Source organism: Varroa jacobsoni, unplaced genomic scaffold (assembly GCF_002532875.2).
Source record: "Varroa jacobsoni isolate VJ856 unplaced genomic scaffold, vjacob_1.0 scaffold_386, whole genome shotgun sequence".
Taxonomy (NCBI): domain Eukaryota; kingdom Metazoa; phylum Arthropoda; class Arachnida; order Mesostigmata; family Varroidae; genus Varroa; species Varroa jacobsoni.
The window spans coordinates 53244-75575 of NW_019213288.1; the positions used below are offsets into that span (position 1 = coordinate 53244).

Consider the following 22332-nt stretch of genomic DNA (forward strand, 5'->3'; position numbering starts at 1 on the left):
ATATATAATAGTTTCTTACGAGTCTGATTGGCTGCCATCGAGTCCTTTTAAAATACACACCTTTGAGAGCATCAAATTATTATTATATCATATATGCAAATTCAAAATTTGTATTGATTTTTGAAGCTCTTAGACATTTTTCAATGTTTCCCCAAATTAACTTCTCAGCAAGACATATTTTTCATATTTTTATTTTTATTCAATTCAAAAATGTATAAAATGGCCGAGACAGATACAAAAACAATAGGGAGAACACGACAAATATGGTATGTCAAGGGCAATTATTCAAAAGCTAACTTGACAACATCACTAGTTACTTAATTAATATGTACATTCTGGTTTACAGAACTATACGGTCGTCGTCAATTTCTATGCAAATTAAAATAATAGATCTTTTTTCCCTATCTCTAGTAAAGGGTGAAAATGATTCTGTTGGTATACGAGTACCTGCCCTCATATAGAAAACTAACTCCTATGCACACATACATAGATAATGGATATATAGGACGGCTACATACACCAACTTTACCTCAATGCACATCAATAACTGTGCGTTACGCAAGCGAAATCCTGGTGAATTTTGCTGCATCCGACTTCAAGACGGGTCAAATATTATTATTACACACGGCTTTACATACGTTCATTTGTCTGATTTCGAGTTCTTCCTCTGCGCGTTTGCGTTGCATAAAACTATGAGATGAAAAAATTTAACTACCCGATTGCTGAATACACGAGTCTTCATCTTCCTTCTCCCCGGTCGGCAAGAGGGCCAAGCCAACTGACTCAACCGGACCAGCAAAATGCCTGAAGGCCACAACGGTCCTGCCCCAGCAAGGCTACTCTAGACGACTCTGCCCATTTGCTCCCGCCCAGTACCACTATTCTATGCGTTTTTTCTCTTGCTTACCCTATTCTATTATTCTTGCTACTTGGCCTTCTTCGGCCGTCGTCCGACATCTTACCGTCGTTCTTCCGTCCGTTAGTTTGTTTGTCTATAGTCCTGTTTATAGACATAGATACGGGAAAACCGGGGTCGGCAAGAGAGATTGGGGAAACGGCAAGGAAAGGTAGCGGAGGCGAAGAGTGGAAGACGAGGGTCGGGAAGATGATCGGGGGCGTCTTCATGCCTTCGTTCACCGCCGGACTGTGGCAATGTGGACGGCGCGTTGGAGTGGGTAACAAATGATACTCGTTTCATATATCTACTTGATGATGCTTACGATTGCCGTTTGTTCCTCCGCTACTGTTTCTGTACTGTTACTAGCTCGAGTTGGGCAAAGGCTGCTGCTATTACTTCTGATGCTTCGGGCGGCTTGATGTAAGGAACGGGCGGTAGGAGTCTGGAAAGGACGCTGAACAGGCTGCAAGCTGACGCTCGACCCTCGCGGCAAATGCGACTTTGCCACAGAAGACGACGGCAAAAGTCGGACGGTGGTGTAAGGACCACATTGGCTTACTTGTTCTCTTTTCGTTTTGTCTTAGTCTCAGTCCCTCTTGGTTTTCTTCCCTGTGGTGTTTCGTGTCTTCGTCCCAGCCTTCACCACAGCTTTCTATCACAGGCAACTCAAGCAGCACTGTTCTCTTCTGATACAGAATGCTCCGCTATGAATGAACGGAAATCATTACAGATAAGAGCGCATTGTGCCGACATTGTGTCCGCTTGACTTTGCTTAATATTCGCTTTCCAGTACTGTATATTGTAGACCTTGCGAAACAATGATTAAGACTTTTTAGTCGTGTGAAACGAATAGGTCTTTTCGTTACTCTAATTTGGTTTATACTGTCTTTAAAGTGTTTTTATTGTTGGAGGACAGAAAATTAGTTGTATCGGCTTATCTGTCCCATTGTTTCACTACGAAGTTTTGCGTTAAATAAATGAACAATTAAGTTTGGTCGGCTATCAGTACAGATAGGGTCGCGTAGTTTAATTCTTATCTCTTGATTATCACGTCTTCAATAGACTGGCGACGAGCTGATATAACTTTATACTATTATCAATATGCGATCGCATTATAGCTAAACTGGCCAAATAAAAACTACCGTTTATTACTCGCGATCTCTATTAAACAATGGGAGCAAAATAGCACAATCCTAATTGATCATGCACTACATCACAGGTTTGTAGAAGATAGAATGTAGACTTGGAACAAGCACGTAACCGCCTGATTCGTTCGAGCTTGCTCAGTGCTTTAGAATCGATGAATATTTGAAAGACGTGCTCAGCTCTCTGTTTTCGTAACACGAGCTCATTCGCATTTTGCCGATAGAAGAGGCTTCAGCAAGCAGGAGGTCGTTAACCATCTCAATGAAAAATGAAATTAACAAAGAGGCCAACGGAAAGCAAGAGGGATTCGGCCCGGCAATGGGATTAGAACCCGCTTCGTCAACATGGTGATAGCCACTCCAATATAATCTCCCAATAAAAAGAACCCCACAAGTATAATGGACCTCAGTCGATGTGTGTTTAGTTACACGCGCTCCAAAAATACGCTTCCAGCCGAAGAGCTTAACACGGAGATGAACGATATGGTGGGATTATGTGAGTCACAACCCTTTTTGTTCAAATCATATGGATGCATTATATGTGTAAACATAATTCCATGTAGACCAAATATCTGCGTCGCTACTATCAGTGCCGTGAAGACTTGTCTTTAGACACTCATTCTACGCCTGAGAATCATGTTGGTATAGCCCTATATATTAGATAAAATTATTATCATGATCAGCGTAACAAACTACAATACAGAACTAAGATTCTATCTCGTTTCATCAACCTTGAGGTTTCAAGCCAAATTAATCTGGCTTTGTAACAAAGAGCCGCTGTCTAAATTTCTACTGTTTATGAAAACCTCAGGTTAGCAAAGAGAATCAAATTTAAATCCTTTGTAGATGATATACTTCGTGACTACTTTACTTACTCCTGATAAGATTGATAATATTCTCAAAAATGTCGTTCAGTACACCGGTTGGTCGAGTTGGATTCCAATAAAACAATATGCGACATATTAAGAAACGTACTTAGCTAAGTAGCGCAAAGCCATTATTATTGACAACGACGCATAGCTGATAACGAATGAGTGATAAATCTGAATCTAAATCTATGTGTGTCTGTGCGTTTTGATGCCTAGAAAACGGTCTTTACCCGTAGTATCTCATTGCTTTACCGGAGTTTGCAGGGACTGCCACTGCACATGCCAGTTATTGGCTTCTTCTTCTTGCAGCTTCCCACAGTTACCGCCGCCACTGCTATTCTTGCCGTTTAAGCGGAAAAAGCCCTCGCAGCGGCACCGTCTCCGGCCGACAGGTCGGCCTGGTGAAGTAGAGAGAACGTTCCCACTGCTGGTTGACTGCCGATGGTGATCGAAGCTAATCAACTTCGTCAGTCGCTCGCTCCCTGTGTGCGTGTGTATCTGAGAGTCAGTGTGAGTTTGTAAGCGGGTTGGTAGCTGCTAGTTCGTAACCTGAATTCGCTGCTATTAGTGGCAGTAGTTGCCTAGAGTCGCTCGAAGTCGCTTGCTTTTGCCCTTGTCCCTGGTCGCTTCCTTCGACGCGCGCCCCTCGTATCGAGAGTTTCATCGGTAGGGACAGCAAGCGAGCACCGTCACGATCTTCGCTGGCCGAAGCCAACCGAAGCCAATTCGATCCTAGCCGCTTCTTCCTTGCCTATCTACTTTCCTGGCTCTTCTTAGATAATTTACTTCCGATCCGCTTGACAGGCAGGAAGTGATGTCCTTATTATAATACTAATAATAAGTCACTGCTCTAGGCCTTTGAGATAATTAGGGGACTTGCAACGCCCGTGGGGATGGCGCGTTTCGGGATAAACACGGACGACGGGAAAGCTTGTGACAAAGCAGCGGCAACGATAAGGGGGTTCAGGGAAATCGTCGGGACGGATATTGAATACCATACTAATAGACATTGTTCATTCATTAAACGAACCTTCTCATCATCCCCTTCTCCTCTCGTTGTTTTCCCACGACCGGCTGCCTTCTCCCTCGCTTCGCACGACTACGCCTTCGAGATAATTGGTGATTGTCCAGCAGGTCCTGTTATTGCTCGTGTTCAGGTGTAGGTACAAGAAAAGGCACCGAAAAGGACAGAGGGTAGTATTTTGCTTAAAAGTAATTCGCTGTTCTTATCACATTGAAACACCTGTGCATTTGACTCTGTGAATGTTTCGTGTGTAGAAAATAAGCTGTTCATGCACATTTGCTTTCTGTGCTAGAGAATATTATAATTCAAATCAAATAAACTTAATTCAAACACCGAGACCCCAAAACCGCATAAGTCACATTCTATTTAAATACATTTTTTACATTTAGAATTTACCTAAAAAGAAGGTTTAGTTACATGGGTTGATTTAAGGGTTTCTGGCGACGTTCTGGCCACGCTGTTTCGAACGTAAGAATATGAGTATGTACATACGACATTAGTGTGTACAAATCTGAAAGTCGTGTCTGCGTCGTCTCTCTGCGTTCGTCACCGTGATCACGCAGTAGTCACACGTTTGCCTATAACATTTATAAAGGCTCGAAACCGTGTGAAGAGTCACCGCATTTAATGATATGGGACGTACACCTTGAAACATTTATTTTTTCCCATTCAAATAATAAACTAGCTCAAATCATCAGAGCGGCAAGTTTCGCTGTAAACCATATTTGCTGGATGCGTATTTCGTTTCTTCGTCGTAGTAACTTTCAGTTATAAACAGATTTTTAACAATTAATCTGGAGCAATCTTAGAGCAGATAAACTTATCCATGATGAATGACAAGGATTCAGTGACAGGGAATGTAAATTATTGCCAATGTACATACTGCGAACAACTTTGGACCGGAGGAAAATTTCAAGCTAATTTGAAACTTTTTTATTTTAAACAGTTGCTAATTATGCTCCTAATGAAGCTTTTGGGGCTTTAGTTCTAAACCAAACCTGATCACACTGAAATAAATGCTGAGTATCCCGTAGCAATATTAGCCGTATGCAACTTTAAATTGATCTCTATTGCAGAAAAGGAAAGTTGAGGCGTAGCTAGCTGTCGGGTTAGAGCTTTTCTGCCAGATTAATAATTAATGAAAAAAGAATGTTTCATTAAAGTTAAGTCCGGCAAACAAAAAGAAAATTATAATGACCAGCTTTGTTCAATGGTACCAAGCAAGCACGACATTTTTTCCCTATCGGTTCTTGACCGCATGCGCAGCGCACAGGCGCTAGCTTCACATACATGATTTACACACACTAACGACAAGTTTTGGCAAGCTATTTTTGTGAGATCTGGTGTTTGTTTCAATCGTCTCAAACGTGACCTTTTTTTTTTGCTAGATGATACATTAAAATGCCTGTTTATCAATAACACTGAATCTATCAAGAATTTACTTTTTTCCTTACGCTGACACTTCAAGGCAGCGCGGTCTGCGTATGCGCTTCCAACCTTCCCAAGTCTTTCAGTGTCTGATATTTTTAGGTTGGACATCGTTCCGAAGTTGCGCACGTCATGAGTAACTCGATATATATCTTGAAGGGCCTGCTATAAGAAGCTGAGTGTTTCGGAACAAATCAGCGTCAAGTGTGGCGTGGTACCGGGTGAACTACATTTGTTACATGCTCTTTGCACTTTAATGTAATTGTCTAAGCTATGGGTAGTTCCTATTGTTTGTTGATTTAGTTCGCTAAAGGAAGGTGCATGACTAGGACTTCCGTGCTCAAGCTATGGAACAGCACATTTTTCAAGCAATAGATTTAAATTCAATATATTGGTCTACTCTGTAAACAGGCAGCAAACGACCATCATCTTTGTCGGCTCTTATATGTATTTACGCATAACCTTCATACATGTTCACAAAGATTAATGGAGTCTTGAATGTGTATACATGAGAGGTGCTCGAATTGAAGCTTCAAGACAGCTCAAAGCGGCTCTGGCAGTGTCCGAGCTGCAGCCATTAATCCTAATCCAGAAGGTGTAATCGTTGAGAAAACTTTTGATTCCATGTATCAGTCGGATACGGACGTTAAAATAGGGAGGCATTTTGAGAAGTCTGGAGCGAAGATTCACTGGAACCTACTTTGTGCTAAGGTACGGCATATTGAACCAGTGAGAAATGTTAGTGAACTTTGCCCACTCTGAACCGCGTCTGTAATAGCTGAATATTGGCACTTCATTCCGGCTTGTAGACAAGCTGGACATCAGATACTAATCCTTTTTCGCGAGCGAGCCGCGTAAATGATGCTCTCTAGCCGTTTGCGTGCTACTACAATTAATAATATTGACTTTATATTGATGAACTCTGCCTTCGATTCCTTCCTGTGTGTCAGGCATTCTATGGCTGACAATACCTTAAATACAAATTGAGATTCCGAGGTTTTCAAAACAAGTGTGATGGAAGTCCGTCTCACAAGCTTTGATCTGAGGCTCGAATTTAGTCGACGAATATTAGTAATACCAAAAATAGAGACAATAGGTTCCTATTTTTGCCCACATGCATGACCTAAGCAATGTATTTTGCCGAAGCAAGTATCCAATCTGCTTAGGTGCCCAATTACCTAAAATCACAATTTACTGATTTCGCAAAATAGCTCTAGCGAAATTGTTAGCCTACTGATATTATTCATAAAGCGGGGACGTGTCTTGCGACCCTAAATCTTAGCAGTAAAGAACATTATACAGTACAGTTACCGAGAGTTGTGTCAAATAGAAGGTAAAGCATTTCGGCTACCGGTTGTTATATTTTTGTAATACGTTTAGAACTTTAAAGTAAGCGCATTTTAGCATCCTACAAACTTATTAGTTAAATTCGTGCGAAGCTTTAGCTAACGCGTACAAGTGCAGTTGTAATTCAGAGTACATCTAGATCACTTCGAGAAAAATTCCGTCCCCCATTAGACTTGGCACACTTTGTCTTAACCTTCTCTTCTCAATTTTTCTACGTGTGCTGCACTACTTACATTCGGCCTTGGTTAGTTAGTTAGTTAGTTGTGGTTTGATTTTTTTTTTAGCTGACAAACTTAGTATTTGGCAACTTGCATTTTACTTTGTTCCTTGTAGGAGAAGTACGACTACAGTGGCAAGGGTTGTTTCTGAGGTTGTTTTAGTACTTTAGAACTGGAAATTAGACTTAAACCACGTCTCTGGTAGCGACATGAAGCGGATGACAATGGGCAGCAGTGTCAACATTTGTATTATTTATTTTTGAAAACCTTGTGACATAGGAAAGCAAATGTATTTAATAGTAGTGTCCTGACTAACAAACTTACGAGTTAGTTTCCACAGCGCCTTAAATTGCTTATGTAGACTTAATTGCTTAAAGCACTGGGTATAACAGGAAACTGGGTTCTGCATGAACCCAGTCAGTGCGATGACCAGTACTCTAACCGTATGCATGTAATTGCTACGAAAAATAAGTCGGTTCTACATTAAATGGGGGAAGGGAGGGGAAAAGAGTTTGCAGCAATCATTAAACACGAAGAATAATTGTCACATTTCAGACAATTCTCCACATAGGCACCTTATAGTATTTGATGGGAAATGCAACGTAAGCTTTATTAAAGCTTCTGACACACAGAAAAATTGTGGTTCCGGAGAATACCATACTAAATTGCGTTTAACATTGACAATATTAAGGTCAGGGAAAAGCAAGAGACGAAACGAAACAATATTTGGCTCCACACCGCAAATTCTGACACATTTCTGATGTAAATACTTTTGAGGCCGGATCACAGTTGCCAACTCATTTTATAGGGTTCAACTGTTCAGATTAATGCGGTATGGCCAGGAGAAGAAGCTATCTAGAACAAAAGACAGGAGTCAGAAAATGAAAAGGATCACCTTGGTGGATCGCCTCCTTCATTAACTGAGAAATCCGTCTGCTGCCTGAACGGTAAAGAGATACGATAGAAAATCAAAGAAATATGTTTGGTAGAAGACATTGATTTTTCCCAAAGTTTAGCAGTATCTAAGGCGAGCTGCGCAAATGAAATCCTCTTACTACCGATTCTATGTGCATATAGCACCTAGTATCACTTCTGCACGATGTTCAAGAATGTAGTGTTCCTCTGAGAGCTCGATAATGGTCTAACAACTCGACAAAAAATATTCATCATTGAATTTCCTTTCAAAGTCTAAACATTTTTACCAATTTTCGTTCCAGAATGATTTTATAGAATCTGCCATATCCCATTTCTGGGTTCACTGGGTTTGCCAAGATAAACAACGCGGATCTTTGTGGGCATCATTGAAGCATAGAATCTCATATGTGCCAATGGGAATTTAATGACTTCGACTTGGGCAGCAAACAATTTATTGATTAATACTTAAGGGAGCAGAACATGAGCAATTATATTTGCTATATATAGAATATTTACCATATATAGAATATAATTAGTAGCTCTTTCCATAAATTAGCTGATAAATTATATGATGACGTTTGATTTTCTTTCTGCATGTGCCTAGCTAGTACAATAGAACCATCATATTTTGACGAGTTGCAAATATTTTGGATCTACTTCCGATAATAAGCTCACTATATAGCCGAAAGCGAGTAAAGGTTGTATGAATGTTATATAAATGGAGGAAACTATTTGGGGTGACGAAAAAAATATATTGTCAAAGATTATGTTTAGCAAGCATCGTATTTGTGCTCGAAAAGTAAAAAGGTTTTATACAGTTCTACTTGAATGCGGACACGTAGATACATGCGTCGTATAGGTCGAAAAACGTAAATACACAGAAGCCAGAATACGTATTACCCAATCCATGGTAAGTGAAGCCTCCCTATAACTCCACATGCCCCATATACATTGTACTGGACCACCGCATTACGTTTCTTTTGAGACTTCAGTTGCTGCTGTTCCTGCTCGTAGATCGAGCGAAATGTACTGATTGAGGCGATGCGATGTATACATAAAGGAAGCATGTATTATCTACGTATTGCTAGCTACAGACAAGGTGTAAGTTATACTATTTATATTTCTATTACAGTTAAGGAAATATTGGTGATTGTTGACTTTTGCTTATGCTATAGTGCTGTTGTTCATTCGGTGCTCGAAAAGCTGCCTCGTAAAACACTATTTATGGATACGACCATTTACTGCGAGCGGAATTGGTTGTTGAGGTTCGTCTATTGTGTATGCGGAGGTTAGGCAATAACGATAAGGTAGTGAATAGCCCTGAGGCATTCAAGCCGGCGCTCTTATCCGATTGAGTTTGCTATAACCATCAATCACCTTAGTCACGTTGATTCAAACAATCAGCCCTATTGTATTATAACAGCAAACGGTGAACATGAAACTTACCGTGCTGTTTTGTAAAACGGAGTTTTTTACATCGACCTTAATTGTGTCCTAACTGTATGGAGAATACTGAGCGATCAAGCTAAAGCAAAACTAGAAATTCAAGTTTAAGTAACGAAGGAGAAAAGATGCAGCGTAACGAAATAATATGCTCGTCGTTTTCAGCTTTGATACGGTTGGAGTTCTAAACTTGAAAGGTGGCCTATTTTAAACGTAAGTAGCTTTTGGATCAAACAAACTTGTCGCTGTTGCCTCCATTTTGAAAACAGAAGCTATGTCTCTTTAAGCAAACAAATATCGACTTTGAAATTAATTTAAAAAATAAAGTTTCGAAATGTCTTAAGCCCACACGAGCCAAAAAATAATTTCAATTGGCATACTTTGTTTGTCGAAATTTTAAAAAATGAGACTTAATGGAACAGTTACATCTCATGAAACTTTCACTAAATAATGAAGATGCAAAATAGTCATAGTTTCGTCTATCCCAAGGCTAAATTTTTAAAGACAATGCCTTTGATAAATGTCATTAGGTTATATTATATGATTATCCTGGGGGTTAAAAGGGCATTCCGAACATGTATAAACCAGGAGAAATATCGATGATAATTTTACAGCGAAAATGAAAGAAACTAAGTAATTCTAGACTAGAATTGGGCATCGTGACTCAGTGGGACATCGCAAAATGACCTGTTCAAATTAGGAAAACCTTTGCCAGGCTGTTTCTCGGAACTGGCATGGATTGATCTGCCACTCCTAACGCTAGACGGAAACCAACTCTTTTCGGAACAAAGCTATAGACGCGTTATGGCAAAGCATCATTTCCACAATCTGAGTGAAGATTGGCTATTTTCTAATCTTCCTTAAACTTTTAGACCGCAATCGACGGTCTACATTATTACTAGTTTTCATGTGGCTTCTGGAAAATATGAAAAAAGGTTCCGCGGGACTGAACGAAGGATACTTAATATGATCTAGATTTGAAAAGCTCAAAAATTTATCAAAATTGCTTAACAAATTTATTTTGATACATTTGGTTGTCTGCTATAGAAATCAACGACCGTTTTAGAGTGAAGAACATCAATTGTCGGTTGGGTCGCCCGGATAAGTATTGCACTGTCTTAGACGATTTAGACTTTTTGGTTGTTTTGACCCTTCGAGGAATTTAATCCTGCCAGAATTTCTTGTCTGCAGCGTATTTGAGCGATACTTCATTGAGTTTAAGTCTAGTAATATCGGTTAATAACTATCTATGTAACTATTGATCAACTAACTTAATTCCGCTGGAATTTTTCATCTATAACTTATTTAAATGGTGCATTAACAAGCTTACGTCGATCGATATCGTCTAATGAATGGTAACTATCGAAAAAATATCCCGATAATTACTAATTAGTGATTTAAATCATTAAGGCTGTGCTTGCAGTAACTTACGGCTCTACTAATACAGAATACTTCGTGAAATTATCCTTTTTGTTTATTATATGTTTATATATTATTATATATTTGTAAATTTAAAGGCGTCACTATGTCAAATTCAGTTTCACATTTGTTGTTCCATAAGTCATTGCTGTCAGCAACATGTCTCGTGTAACTTCCTTTACCAATATATATATGAAGTTCTATATAATATTGGTAATACGAATAATAGAATCTATGTATTCAAGTTAGGCAAGTCAAAGATTATGATTTATTTACTGTAAATCCATACGAAGTTCCGCGGTGAAGCCAGCCTTTGAATGGTCTAGTTACTAAAACCTACTTTTTCTACGGCCTAATATTCTTATATATAGTAGAAGCACATATAGTAGTTTATAGGGGTATATAGTAAGACTTAAGACTTTGAATCCTCTGGAAGATAATTTTGGAAACTATGGAGATCTAACATTAAGGGCTTACTACCTACATGTACATCAGGTTCACATTTTTACTCGACAAATAGTATTATTTTCCTTCCGTTTGGTTTCTCATATTCTCAAAACGTCGTTGCCAATTGTCTTCCACATATAAAAGCACAATTAAATTACTGGGATTATCTATTAAGTTCTTTTGTCTGCAAAGCACCAAGTGATAATACGGAACCTTTTAATAAAATGGACGAGCGGATGAAAAGGTAATTCTACAAAGAAGGCGTACTGTATTTGATTTATTTATTATGTGCATGCTTTATTTATCACAATTTAATTACTGTCAGGACGATGTTGACATTGTCGAATTAAAAAAAGGAGATGGTTAATTCAGTATTCATTTTGACGTTAGTTAAATTGTATGGCCTGATATTTCGAATCATTTGTCTAACCATGGGCAATATAACGCCGACACCATAGTTAAGATGATATTGGATGAAAAGATGAAGGAACAAAAAACCCTTTGCCGCTGCCATCCATGTAAGAGTCAGCAGCTGCTTGTTAAAACGATAGAAGACGACGCATAAGGACCACATCTGTGAGGAAACTGCAATGCTGTATATGCCTACAACTGTGTGGGGCGTTTCTTTCAGGCGGTCCGGATAAAGTTAGAGCTAAATGTGGGGTTGCGAGAAGGTGACTTTCGATTTGCACAGCCCTCAAGGGAGATATCTTCGTTCGAGAGAGCCGCTCCCATGCTCCGCTTTCCCGCAGGCAGAACTAGCCGGCACTTCTCTTATTTCCTGCGAAGGAACGTGCAGCCACCGACCCCCGCGCCTGCCATAGCTTCCTCTTATAAATAATATCTATGCAAAATAGTTTTTGCTCTATTGAGTCCTTCCTTTGGTCTTCGGGGTTTAGCTAGCGAATCGCGTTCAAAAGCCCCAACATTCCATTATGTGACTCACCCTCCTGCGAAACTTGCTTGCAGCATGTCAACAATAATAGCGTCATACGCCCAGTACAACCTGGTCACGATACAAAATGCCCCCTGCGTATATGTTGCTGCATGCTGCCACGTAATACTGTAGGGCGCAGGGAAAAGGGGTATCAATGATATTCCAGAAAGCCTTTGCAAAAGTGTCATTGATCAGCGCTTGGTTGAACGGCTTGCAAAACGAGGAATATGCGTAAACGCGTGAGCGTTATAGAGACATGCATACATATGATTAACATTTGTATTGTATATTGTGCCGCAACATATCAGCGCATCACCTTGGCCTAGCGGCTATAATCGCATAAATCAAATACTTATTATTACATATTTAAATTCGTTACATAAAAGTCACCATCTACTATACTACATCATCATACAAATTTAAAGTGTATAGAAGATACACGTGTAACCTAAAAATTGAGTTTTTAACAAACTTACTATGTAACAAAGTACACAGGCTTTGACCGTTGTTTACGATTATTCTTTTCTTTTTCCTGGTTTTCCACGTAGAATAAAATGACGATGCCTAAAAAACGTCTCATATTTATCTTGTACGGTATCATTTTTTTTTCGATTCTCTTGATCTAACGACATTAAAGATTTTGCGTTTCGACGAGCCCCAGTCACTCGGTCGAGTTTATGACGTTCTTTATCGTTATACTTACGAGCATTCTGACTACTTGTTCGCCTCATTTGTCTACGCCCATATCACCGAATGCATAACCTGGTGTACGAGCTTTCATTCCCCATGTCTTTCTTTGCTACCCCCAGTTGTAGTTGCGCATAGTCACTCTGCAGATTTTTCTCTAAGGGACCACTATCGTGTCTATATGCCTGATCCTGTACAACGAAATCGTTGATCAGAGCTTCAACAGAAACACAGCGGGAACAACGTTCCAAGCGACGTGTACACGCCGACGGCGGGCTGGTTCGCGGCAAATCAGGGCCTGTGAAAGCGAGTTAAGCGTGTATCTTCTGCGTGCGTCGGCGTGTGTTTCTTGTGTGAGAGATGCACTTGTGACACGTTCTCGTACAAACGCGCAGTCAGCGTTGGGTGCACTGTCGCTCTCGAATACACGCCTCGTCGTTGTCGCTTTGCAGCTGGACAAGACCTAACATATAAAGATGGACGTGCATCTAACGCGCACGCTGACTCCACACGTAGTGGAGTGAGGATAGATGCCATATCCATTTGCGCGGCCCTCGTAAGAAAAAAGGATGATCCACGAACCTGTGCTTACAATGAAGTCGGGTAACGTTAGGCGCGTGATGCATTCGTGGCACATAGTGCGCGCCACTGCCACGCTCTCCTTTATGGCTTGAATAGATGGCCATGTTTTTGCTCAGCTTCAGACGCGGCGACGATCAGTTTTCACTGAAGGAAAAAAGCAAATAATAGTGAGACAATAGTGAAAATAAAAGAGACCAATAACAAAGATGCCCTTACCGGAAAAAAATACGCAGTTTGTCGTTCGCACAAGTAAACATTTAATTATCGTTTACAGTGGACACTAGGCGAGTTATTTTCTAGTACACATATTGAACATTGAGATATCTTTGTTATTTTTATAAGCAATCTTATTTTGTTTAGCTCAGTGTCTTTTTTGCACCTAGCGTAGCTCATATTCAATAAATACGAATTCTGCAAGCAAAAATTCGTAAGTAGTTCGTAATTTGTGTCTATAAAGCATATAAAAGTCAAACAAATTTCGAGCGACAGTGAGCTGGCCAATTATGTCTGTGCGAAAATGAATCACGGAACACGAAACAGCGGATTTGCAGTTATTTATCTGGCAATTACAACAGAGAAACAGTGAGTATTGTATAATCAATTTCTTCTGTTCTTTTCGAGGCTCGGCGAAGCTGAAGCTTGAACAGGGCGTTCGTAAAAACCCGGGACGTTTCTTTTTGCCTAAATGCTTCTCGTACTGCTGCAGCAAAACTACATTGACATAACAATATGTATTACCCGTTTGTTGATTACTAAGGGTCCCAACAGAACGGTTTGGATAGTAATTGCCCGTTGCCGAAGTTACGCTGGCAAAGCAGAGAAACGTTGAGTTGTGTTCACTATCTCACCAGTTATCAGACAGAGGTGTTAATTATTATGTAAATTATAATAATAACAATGCTGCTCCGATAAAATGTATGGTTTTTGCTTAAATTGTCTGTCTCACTTTTTTATGTTGGATCGGAATAAGCCTTACCAACCGCTTGTGTAGGCAGTAGTAGCGCAGCATCATTGCAACAAGCATCGTTGATCGTACTATCGTCGTATTGCTTTTCCGTTTTTCCTGTGTTTTCTTTTTACTTTCATGGCTAATACAGTTTTATTTGCATAGCATGCTTAAATTTAACGGCATTTATGTGATATAAAATGAGTTAAATTATTAAAAAATATATATACACTATCCATTTGTGTCATTTCCCAGATTTTTTTTTAAGTCCAAAGCCTAAAACCGCTTTGACTACATCCTTACGTTAGTCGAAATTTGGTCAAAAATTATTTTTTTTTGAAGAAATTTGTAAAAAAGTTGTAAACGACATTTCAAAACAAAGCATGTCGAGAAGTCGAGGGCAAAGAGGCGCATCCTACGGAGAGTATTGCACCGCTACCTTAAAATTAAAGATCGTATTTAATAATATCCGAAGCTCTGTGGAAAACTGAATATTTTGAATAAACTTCAAGCTACACGTTATTATTATCATACAAAACTTAGGTCAGGTTATATAACTTTCACTATAAATTGATCGAGTGTCGTCAGTTTCGTCGTGCGTTTAGAGACAGATATACTCTTAGGCGCTGAAAATCAACGCCAACTGATTAGGTTCCTCTTTATCGAAAGCAACAGCGTTGGCAGAATCCGTTAGGGATTTGTGAAAACACTGGACCGGGAGGCCTTTAGAGAAAGGACAGTTTGTTACATATGCACCCTTTTTGGCAACGAAAATTGAGGGGTTGAAGACGATAAAGAAGATTGGTACGTTTGAAGACTTCAAACGGAAAAACGTATCGCTGTCGAAGTTTTCGAGTAAAACAGAATGGTACGAACAATGCTCTTCTTATCAACTAAATATGACACTTGTAGAAGAACATCTTATGAAATTGTGGTAAAAATACTGAAGATGAAATAAATTTCTCTCGAGCTACAATACAATACAAATGGAAATACGTGCGTTGTAGTCTGGAAAAAAACCCATAGAGCTATTACCAGCAAAAGAAGCCCAGAAAGTGTGTAGTCTGTGCCATCCGCCCAAAATAGATCAGGTGAAAGAATGGCATTGAACAAAAGGGAGAACAACTGTGAGAGCTATGGTGGATAGATTCTGACGCAGCTGATTCTCATAATAGCATTAAGCATCCTTAGAAGCTATTGCTGAAAAGAAACTTTCAATACCGCCAAATATTTACATTCTTAAAGACTCTCCTCGATGAGGGGTATGAGTGTTACTCGACAGAACACAATGTGCCTTTTCGACGACAGAGTACGGCCTCTACGTAGAATTTCAAGTGAGCAAGGCAAAAACCAAGCTATTGCTTCAGCCGCCATATTCTCTAGATTGAAATCCATGCGATTTCCGTCAGTTCCATAACCTAAAAAGGACCACAGCTGTTGAAGGGTGCCAGCTTCAGTGTGTCGTAATAAAGCGAAACACATCTAACGTATATCAAAACAATATTTTCAATAACGCGATAGTTATATAGATTGCTTAAAAGTAATTAAGGTTTCTTTCGAGGCATTACGTAGCTTCAGGGAGCCCAACATTGTTATTATTAATAACTCATTGTAAAGCATGCTGAGAACAAAATGCCGCCAGGAATACCGAAGGTATGCTACTGTTTTGTATATTTGGCGAACATTGTCCGTTGTTTTACATAGAAACACTTTTTTCAATTGTATAATTTGCATTTTTGTAACAGAGAACGCTTAATTATTCATAGGAGAGTCAAATACTCGCAGTCCAACAGTTCATTTACTGCCATTTATGCAGTTCATTTATAGCAATCGGAACGGCACGAAACTGCATTGTTGCTACATGCTTGAGTCTTGTTTAGATACATATCTATCTGTGTTGCAAATGGACGTAAAGTTTAGTCGTTAATTTTCGTATAAATTGGATAGGTCGAAGACGTGGATCCGAGCGAGCAAGCGGTGGCGGCTACGTGCGAAACGCATTTTTGCGTTTCTTCACCCTTCGAATCCTGGCTGATCCCTTATTCTCTATGCAGTATACTCAATGGTTTTGTTTGACAGGACAGCTTTTTTCTTCTATTTTAGTACGAAGCTCTTACCAGTAAAGCGCCATTAATCGCTACTCAGCTGCTTGACTTTCATCAATGCACTTAAGTGGCAACTGAGACTGAACTTCGTAATTCGCACCGTGTATACTCCAAGTTCAAGCAGAACTTAAAGAAATGGCTTCCAAGAATACGGGTCAGTTGAGTTAGGTACACAGGCGGATCTAAGTAAGCGAACGGTCGGAGCTATTAACATTTGACTGGTTGAAATGCAGTTTGTCCATCGCTTTTTAGCCAATACTTAAGACACCTAAAAAAATATGCTGTCACGCAATAAAATTAGCGCCTTAATTAAAACCCATTTCTTCAAATAGGTCAGGACCAGTCTGAGTTTAATGGTGTACGTGTACGCCGTTAGGAACGATGCATGAACAAATTTTCATTTTATGTGTTATACGGGTTCATGCGTATATATTTGTTCGGCATTATGCTTCTCTACTATAGAATGTGACTGAACAAACACTGCTAAGGACGTTGAAAGGATTCTGTTGAGATGTTTGCTCTGCCGGGTTAACAAGCAGATCAGCAAGTAAATATGCGAAAGCTTAACGGCAGAAACTTCTCAAAATCTACATACGTTGTGGCCTGAAAAGCGCACTTATTCTCGATACATGGTAGCCTTGTATCTGAGTTAAGCAATATGAGGTTTGCCAAAGAAAGAAAACAATATGAACAATATCTTTCGATATCGTAGGGAAATTAGGCCTCTGTAGTTTAAGTAAATCGCTAGCATTGCCAAAGATCATAACATTAGCAATATTTCAGCTGGGAATATTACAGTCGTTTGGAGGATTATATTAGCGATATCACCGAAAGACTCAAACAGCAACTGGAAACTCGTGCAGTTGAGACTCTTTGTGGTGTGTACAGCGTGCAATGTCTGATAGGCCGATACTTACCAATTATATTGGCATGCCGTATTCGTTTTGACAAGCCCGTTTATATCCCAAAAATGTACTTCATGTATGTTATATAATTTGGTGTGAATATTACTTGCTCTGCGTGCTATCACGTGCTATTCAAGGGATTTTCCGAAAGGACACTGGCCGTGCATGTCAAAACATATGGCTAGCATGACTCCAGGTCACCAGCTGGACAAGACCAGAAACATGTGCGCCTGCAGTGATGAAAAAGCAAGTCACGTTTTATTAGCACTAACGTACCATAGATACACATTGTCCTTAGCAGGCTCATGCTTAAGCACCTAATGCGACATTCATTTGACGGAGGACATGCCGAATATATCTCATCGCGTGCGTACGCTTGGCATGTCCTTTCGTCCTAAGCAATCATGGGCAAGCACTGTTGTTGGTCAAAGGATACTTGTACTTACAGGTCAGGAAATTCGGCAAAGAATACAAATGATGTAATTCCTGTGTGAAAGACGTTAGCATTGTACATAATAGGGTAAAATAACATATTTGCTCTAGTTATTATAACAGTAGTGCTAGTAATCGCAATAATAAGACTTGTTTGAATTAATCTGCGACGTGCTCTTTTCTACCGTTGCTGCAAGGTTTTTTGCGTTCTCGTTAAAACAAATTTGTTTTCAATACTATTGGTTTCAGATAAACGCGTTCTCGAAACCGCTGGGGACCGGGGTTGAAAAAAGTTCGGATTTAAGCCCAGCTCCTGAATATAACGGTAGGATTAAGTGAGCTTTTTGGTTTGAAAGAATGAACGCCGAGTAATTGAATGGCAAGGATTCACGTGCAAGAATCCAATAGCTTGGTATTTTAATAAAGGATGTTGCGTTTCCACTGCAGGAGCACGTGTGAGTGATCTTTAAAAATGACCAATCTGTTTATATTATAAGCTTTCGTAGGATCTACTCAGTGTACTAATTTAGACGTGACCATCTTCCGACTAAACCCTACTGCCCTCTATTATGTGAAACAATCATGTACCTACCTCCTCGCACGCATACATAAAGATATGTCGCATATTCTGGCTATAATGCATTTGTACGGAGCAAGCTGGTATCGGCGGCAATTTCTTCGACGACTACAACGAAAACGTCTAAACGAGGTACCTCGCCTTTTCATCGGTTGCAAGAAAGGACGTCTGAAGAGGAGGAGGTTAGCCAACAAACGACAGGAGGATATCTTAGCGGCACCTGGCAACCCCATTGAACCCGGCTGGGAGATGCGGGTCTGCAGACCCCCTACTCTTCTCCTTGGTTATCGAAATGCTTCACTCAAGAGGGTACTCACTACCAACCCACGGAGGGGCAGCCCTGCCTGGCTAGTTCACTTGGCTGATCCCCTTCGGTCGCTTACGAGGCCAAACCCATGTCTACTGTGGCTCGTTCCCGTTCCACACACGCGGCGTTTCCCTATAGCCCCAGCCCTTTCTTCTTAGTCCTCCTCACTCGTCCAGTACCTCATTTCAGTGGTACCTCACAGCAGGCAGGTGGGTCATGTGTGTGTGTTTCCTTTTACTCAGAGACGGTAGAGGTGGTGTCAATGTTGACTGTACACTTGAGGTTGTAGGAGGAAGGGAAACGAATGAAAATGCTCTAAGATCTCCTTGTCCGCCCTTCAGACACGCCCGTCATAAGAATGCGACGACCGAAACCCCGACCGGCCACACCGACTGGTCTCCCCTCAGTACTTTTGCCACCTCCCGTTATCGTACGGCCGAAACGTATCGAAGTGATCTTGACAAAGCAAACGGAAGCGTTCCCATGATGTACTACGTTGGCCCAAAAGGCTACGTATGTCTACGCTTATACTGGTTCGAAACATATTTACATTAGGTCATGTCCAGGCTGTGCTTAGAACGGGAAAGTGTTGTATGCTATACCACGGGACCCTTACCACAAAACATCGGCCAAAACCAAAGGGATTTGCCATGCATTTCGTTCAGTATACTCAGCAGGAATAAGAAGCTCACCATATAGCTTTCTAAGTAGGTTCCACTACAAACATCCAACCCGTAAGGACCAACGTGAATCGGGTATTACTCGTTGTTAGCAACATCTCTTCGCCAGAATCTTACGCGCGTTCCAGAGTACGTTTTTGTTGATTTATCTGTGCAAAAATACTTTTGCTATGAGAATACAAACATCGTGCCGCATATCTGTACATTTCAAATGCATATTAAGTAGCTATATTATTTCAAATAAATCATTCCTAAAAAGCAACGCGTTTTTCTCAGATTCGGTTATCGTAATTGTTCACTAACGCGCTGTAATGAATATTATTACTGTGTCTCGGCAGTTTGGATTAAATTCCAAATTGCAGGATTATCATACGCCAGATTTAAATAATAAAAAAATAATTTTATATATTATAGAAAAACAGACATTACGTTAAGCTTTCGTCCTTACATATAACATGCACTGAATTTATGTTGAATATCTTAAGTTTCCTTTAACTCATGCCTCGACACTATCCGAAGAATCCGAAAAGTTCATCTCGGTAGTCCGGATTGCCTCTGTTCATTCTCAGCCTCGACCTTTATTATGGATATAGACAACAGTTCGTCTGTTTTAACGTAATTCAGAGTTAGACATGAAAGTCAAGTTCGTCAGTGGACAATTGAATCGCAGAGGTAGCGCTGTCCGGCGGACTTCGGACCGTTGTTATGTCGGGTCCCCCTTGCGTTTGTCTATCTTTCAATTGTTTTCGAACACACATAACGAAGTATAGCTATCTTGTTTTACGGTGTCATCTACGCTGTACGCGCTCGTGTGAAGGCTGTTTATACACACTACCTAACGTTCCTATATATGAGAGACATATAAATTCCGAGGCAGTAACAGCGATACTGGTGAAATTTTTATAGCTTTTTGCAACACAGCAGTTTTATTAAGGGTAATAAGTAACATACACACATTATATTACCTATTGTCTTAATAGTTTATTCATTGCCCTCTAGCGACGCATCTCACTACACAGGCTTCATCTGTACCCCAAAGCTGAAAATCAAAAAAGCATAGAAACCTGTGGTTGGTGCTGACGTCCTTGTGTCAAGATACCCTTAGAGGCCTTTTGAACCACAAGATAGTCCCCCGGTCTGCAACACGAGTCGACTCGAGCGCGAAACGAAGTCGCAAAATAGAAAATTTCGTAATGCGCTGCCGCTCAGGCAGTAACATCAGGCGTTGTCGTAGCAGTAGCGGCAGCAGCAAGCCCCTTTACCGAAACGCAAGGTGTCAAGACAAGACAAAACAGTCAATCAAGAGCAGGCCAAAAAAGGGGACACTCTTTTGAGTGTCCTCTTCTTTTGCTCAATTTCAGCAGACGCGGAATGAGGAAACATCGACAAGCAACTAGCCGGTTCGTTGTCCGCAGATCATGAGAAAAGAAAAGAATATGGAAAAAGACTTTGAAGGGTCGCTTCTTCCTATGAGGACTTCTGGGATAACGAGATTCATCTTCGAACGTTATAGAAATGACGATCCATTTGCAGCCCATAAAATAAGGCGGTAACAGAAAGAAAGAGATCGCCTAAAAATATAGTTTATTCTCGTAATAAGCCATCCCTAATGTGGAAACAGCCGCCAGAGGAAGTACGGTAGGTTGAATCTAACCGGAATAAACACGTCCCTATTGTTATAAATTCGTCGATCGTTCAACAATAAAACAATAAAGAATAGTAAGTTATTGTCGGATACAACAGTGACAAAGTATAAATGTAACGGTCCATAGTTATATGAACATTCACCAAATCTCGTTACAAACCTTTTTCGACTGGGCTGAACAACGTTACACAATTTATATATATATATATATATGTGTATGCGTAGGTGTGTGTGTGGTGTGTGTCTACCACTTTTCTCAGCTAAGCCAATCAGCTATACGGATCAAAGCTTGAGAACTATCGATCTTCCATCTGCTACCTTTATCACGATTTAAAAAATCGAAGATCGGAGAAGTCTAAGTCTGTGGCCATGTCAGTTTTTTGCAGTTTGTCATTTGCGATAGAGGAAAACTAAAAAAATTGTACCAAAGGAAGTCTGTGTAAGGTTAGCTTATTGAACGATGTTTAACAGATTCCATGTCCTTTTCCTGGTGGATCCCAGAGCGAATTTTTGCGATTTTGCCGGAGGGTTCGTTTGACCTCTCTGTGTTGCTCTGTTACTGAAGGAAGAGCGCTTCTACGCTTCTACGAGAAATCCCTCGGTAAAAAGTTCAGAATCATTTCCGGTTTCACTTGCCTCAAGATTAGAAATCGTTTGAAGTTTCTGCAACCATATTTTTAGGATACACTTAGGTTGTACGTATATTCAATATGCAGTCTTGCGGCAAGAAATTAAAATAAAAAAAATTCAAATTAAGAAATTAAATATGTATCATCTAATGTATTCATGCGTGCACTTAAAAGTGGGTTTCAATTATCAAGCAGCGCAATTATCTGATAAACTTATATAAGAGTAATGTGCACTTTGCTTTTAGTAAAGCTAAATATGTATCTGAAGCACTCCGTTGCGACACTGCAATGACACAATCTAGAATAGCCGACATACGTTCAAACGTATGCCAGATGACCTGGTTATAATTTAAGGCCAATGTAATAATAGGTGTCGCCAGCTGATCTTATAACTATGGTAATGCTCCTTTATTCATGAGATAATTTTTCGAATCCGATGTGGAGCACAATAGGCACAGAATACGGTTTCAATTTGAGTCGCTAAACTGGGGTGTATATAACGACCAAGATCCTCAAGATAGATGAGCTTGTTGGAAGCAATCATAGGCAGTTGCTGATCGAACACGACCAATGATTAAGCGAACGAGCGTCTTTACAAGCTACGCGAGCTGCACGAAGGATAGCGGCCCCGCACAAATAGTTTTTTTTTTTGCCGAAGTTCTCTCCTTCGAAAAAGCAAACCACATTTTTAATCATCACATCGTTATATTCCTCGCGATAGTGCATGTTGAGATGTATTGATCGACG

General features: G+C 40.1%; 1 protein-coding gene across 4 annotated transcripts in view; it reads left to right on the forward strand.

Moving 5' to 3' along the window:
* LOC111259936 (uncharacterized) overlaps positions 1 to 19588 on the forward strand; it is a 40080-nt gene extending 20492 nt beyond the window's left edge. For 3 of the 4 annotated variants that reach the window (XM_022832345.2, XM_022832344.2, XM_022832347.2), the window contains exons 3-4: positions 17997 to 18072; positions 18362 to 19588. In XM_022832345.2, the coding sequence (XP_022688080.1) occupies positions 17997 to 18072; positions 18362 to 18789 (504 nt within the window). In that variant the 3' untranslated portion in view covers positions 18790 to 19588. Of the gene's footprint in view, positions 1 to 17996; positions 18203 to 18361 lie in introns of all 4 variants that reach the window. The other variant, XR_015310800.1, reaches the window with a different exon arrangement.
* The last annotated feature ends 2744 nt before the right edge of the window (positions 19589 to 22332 follow it).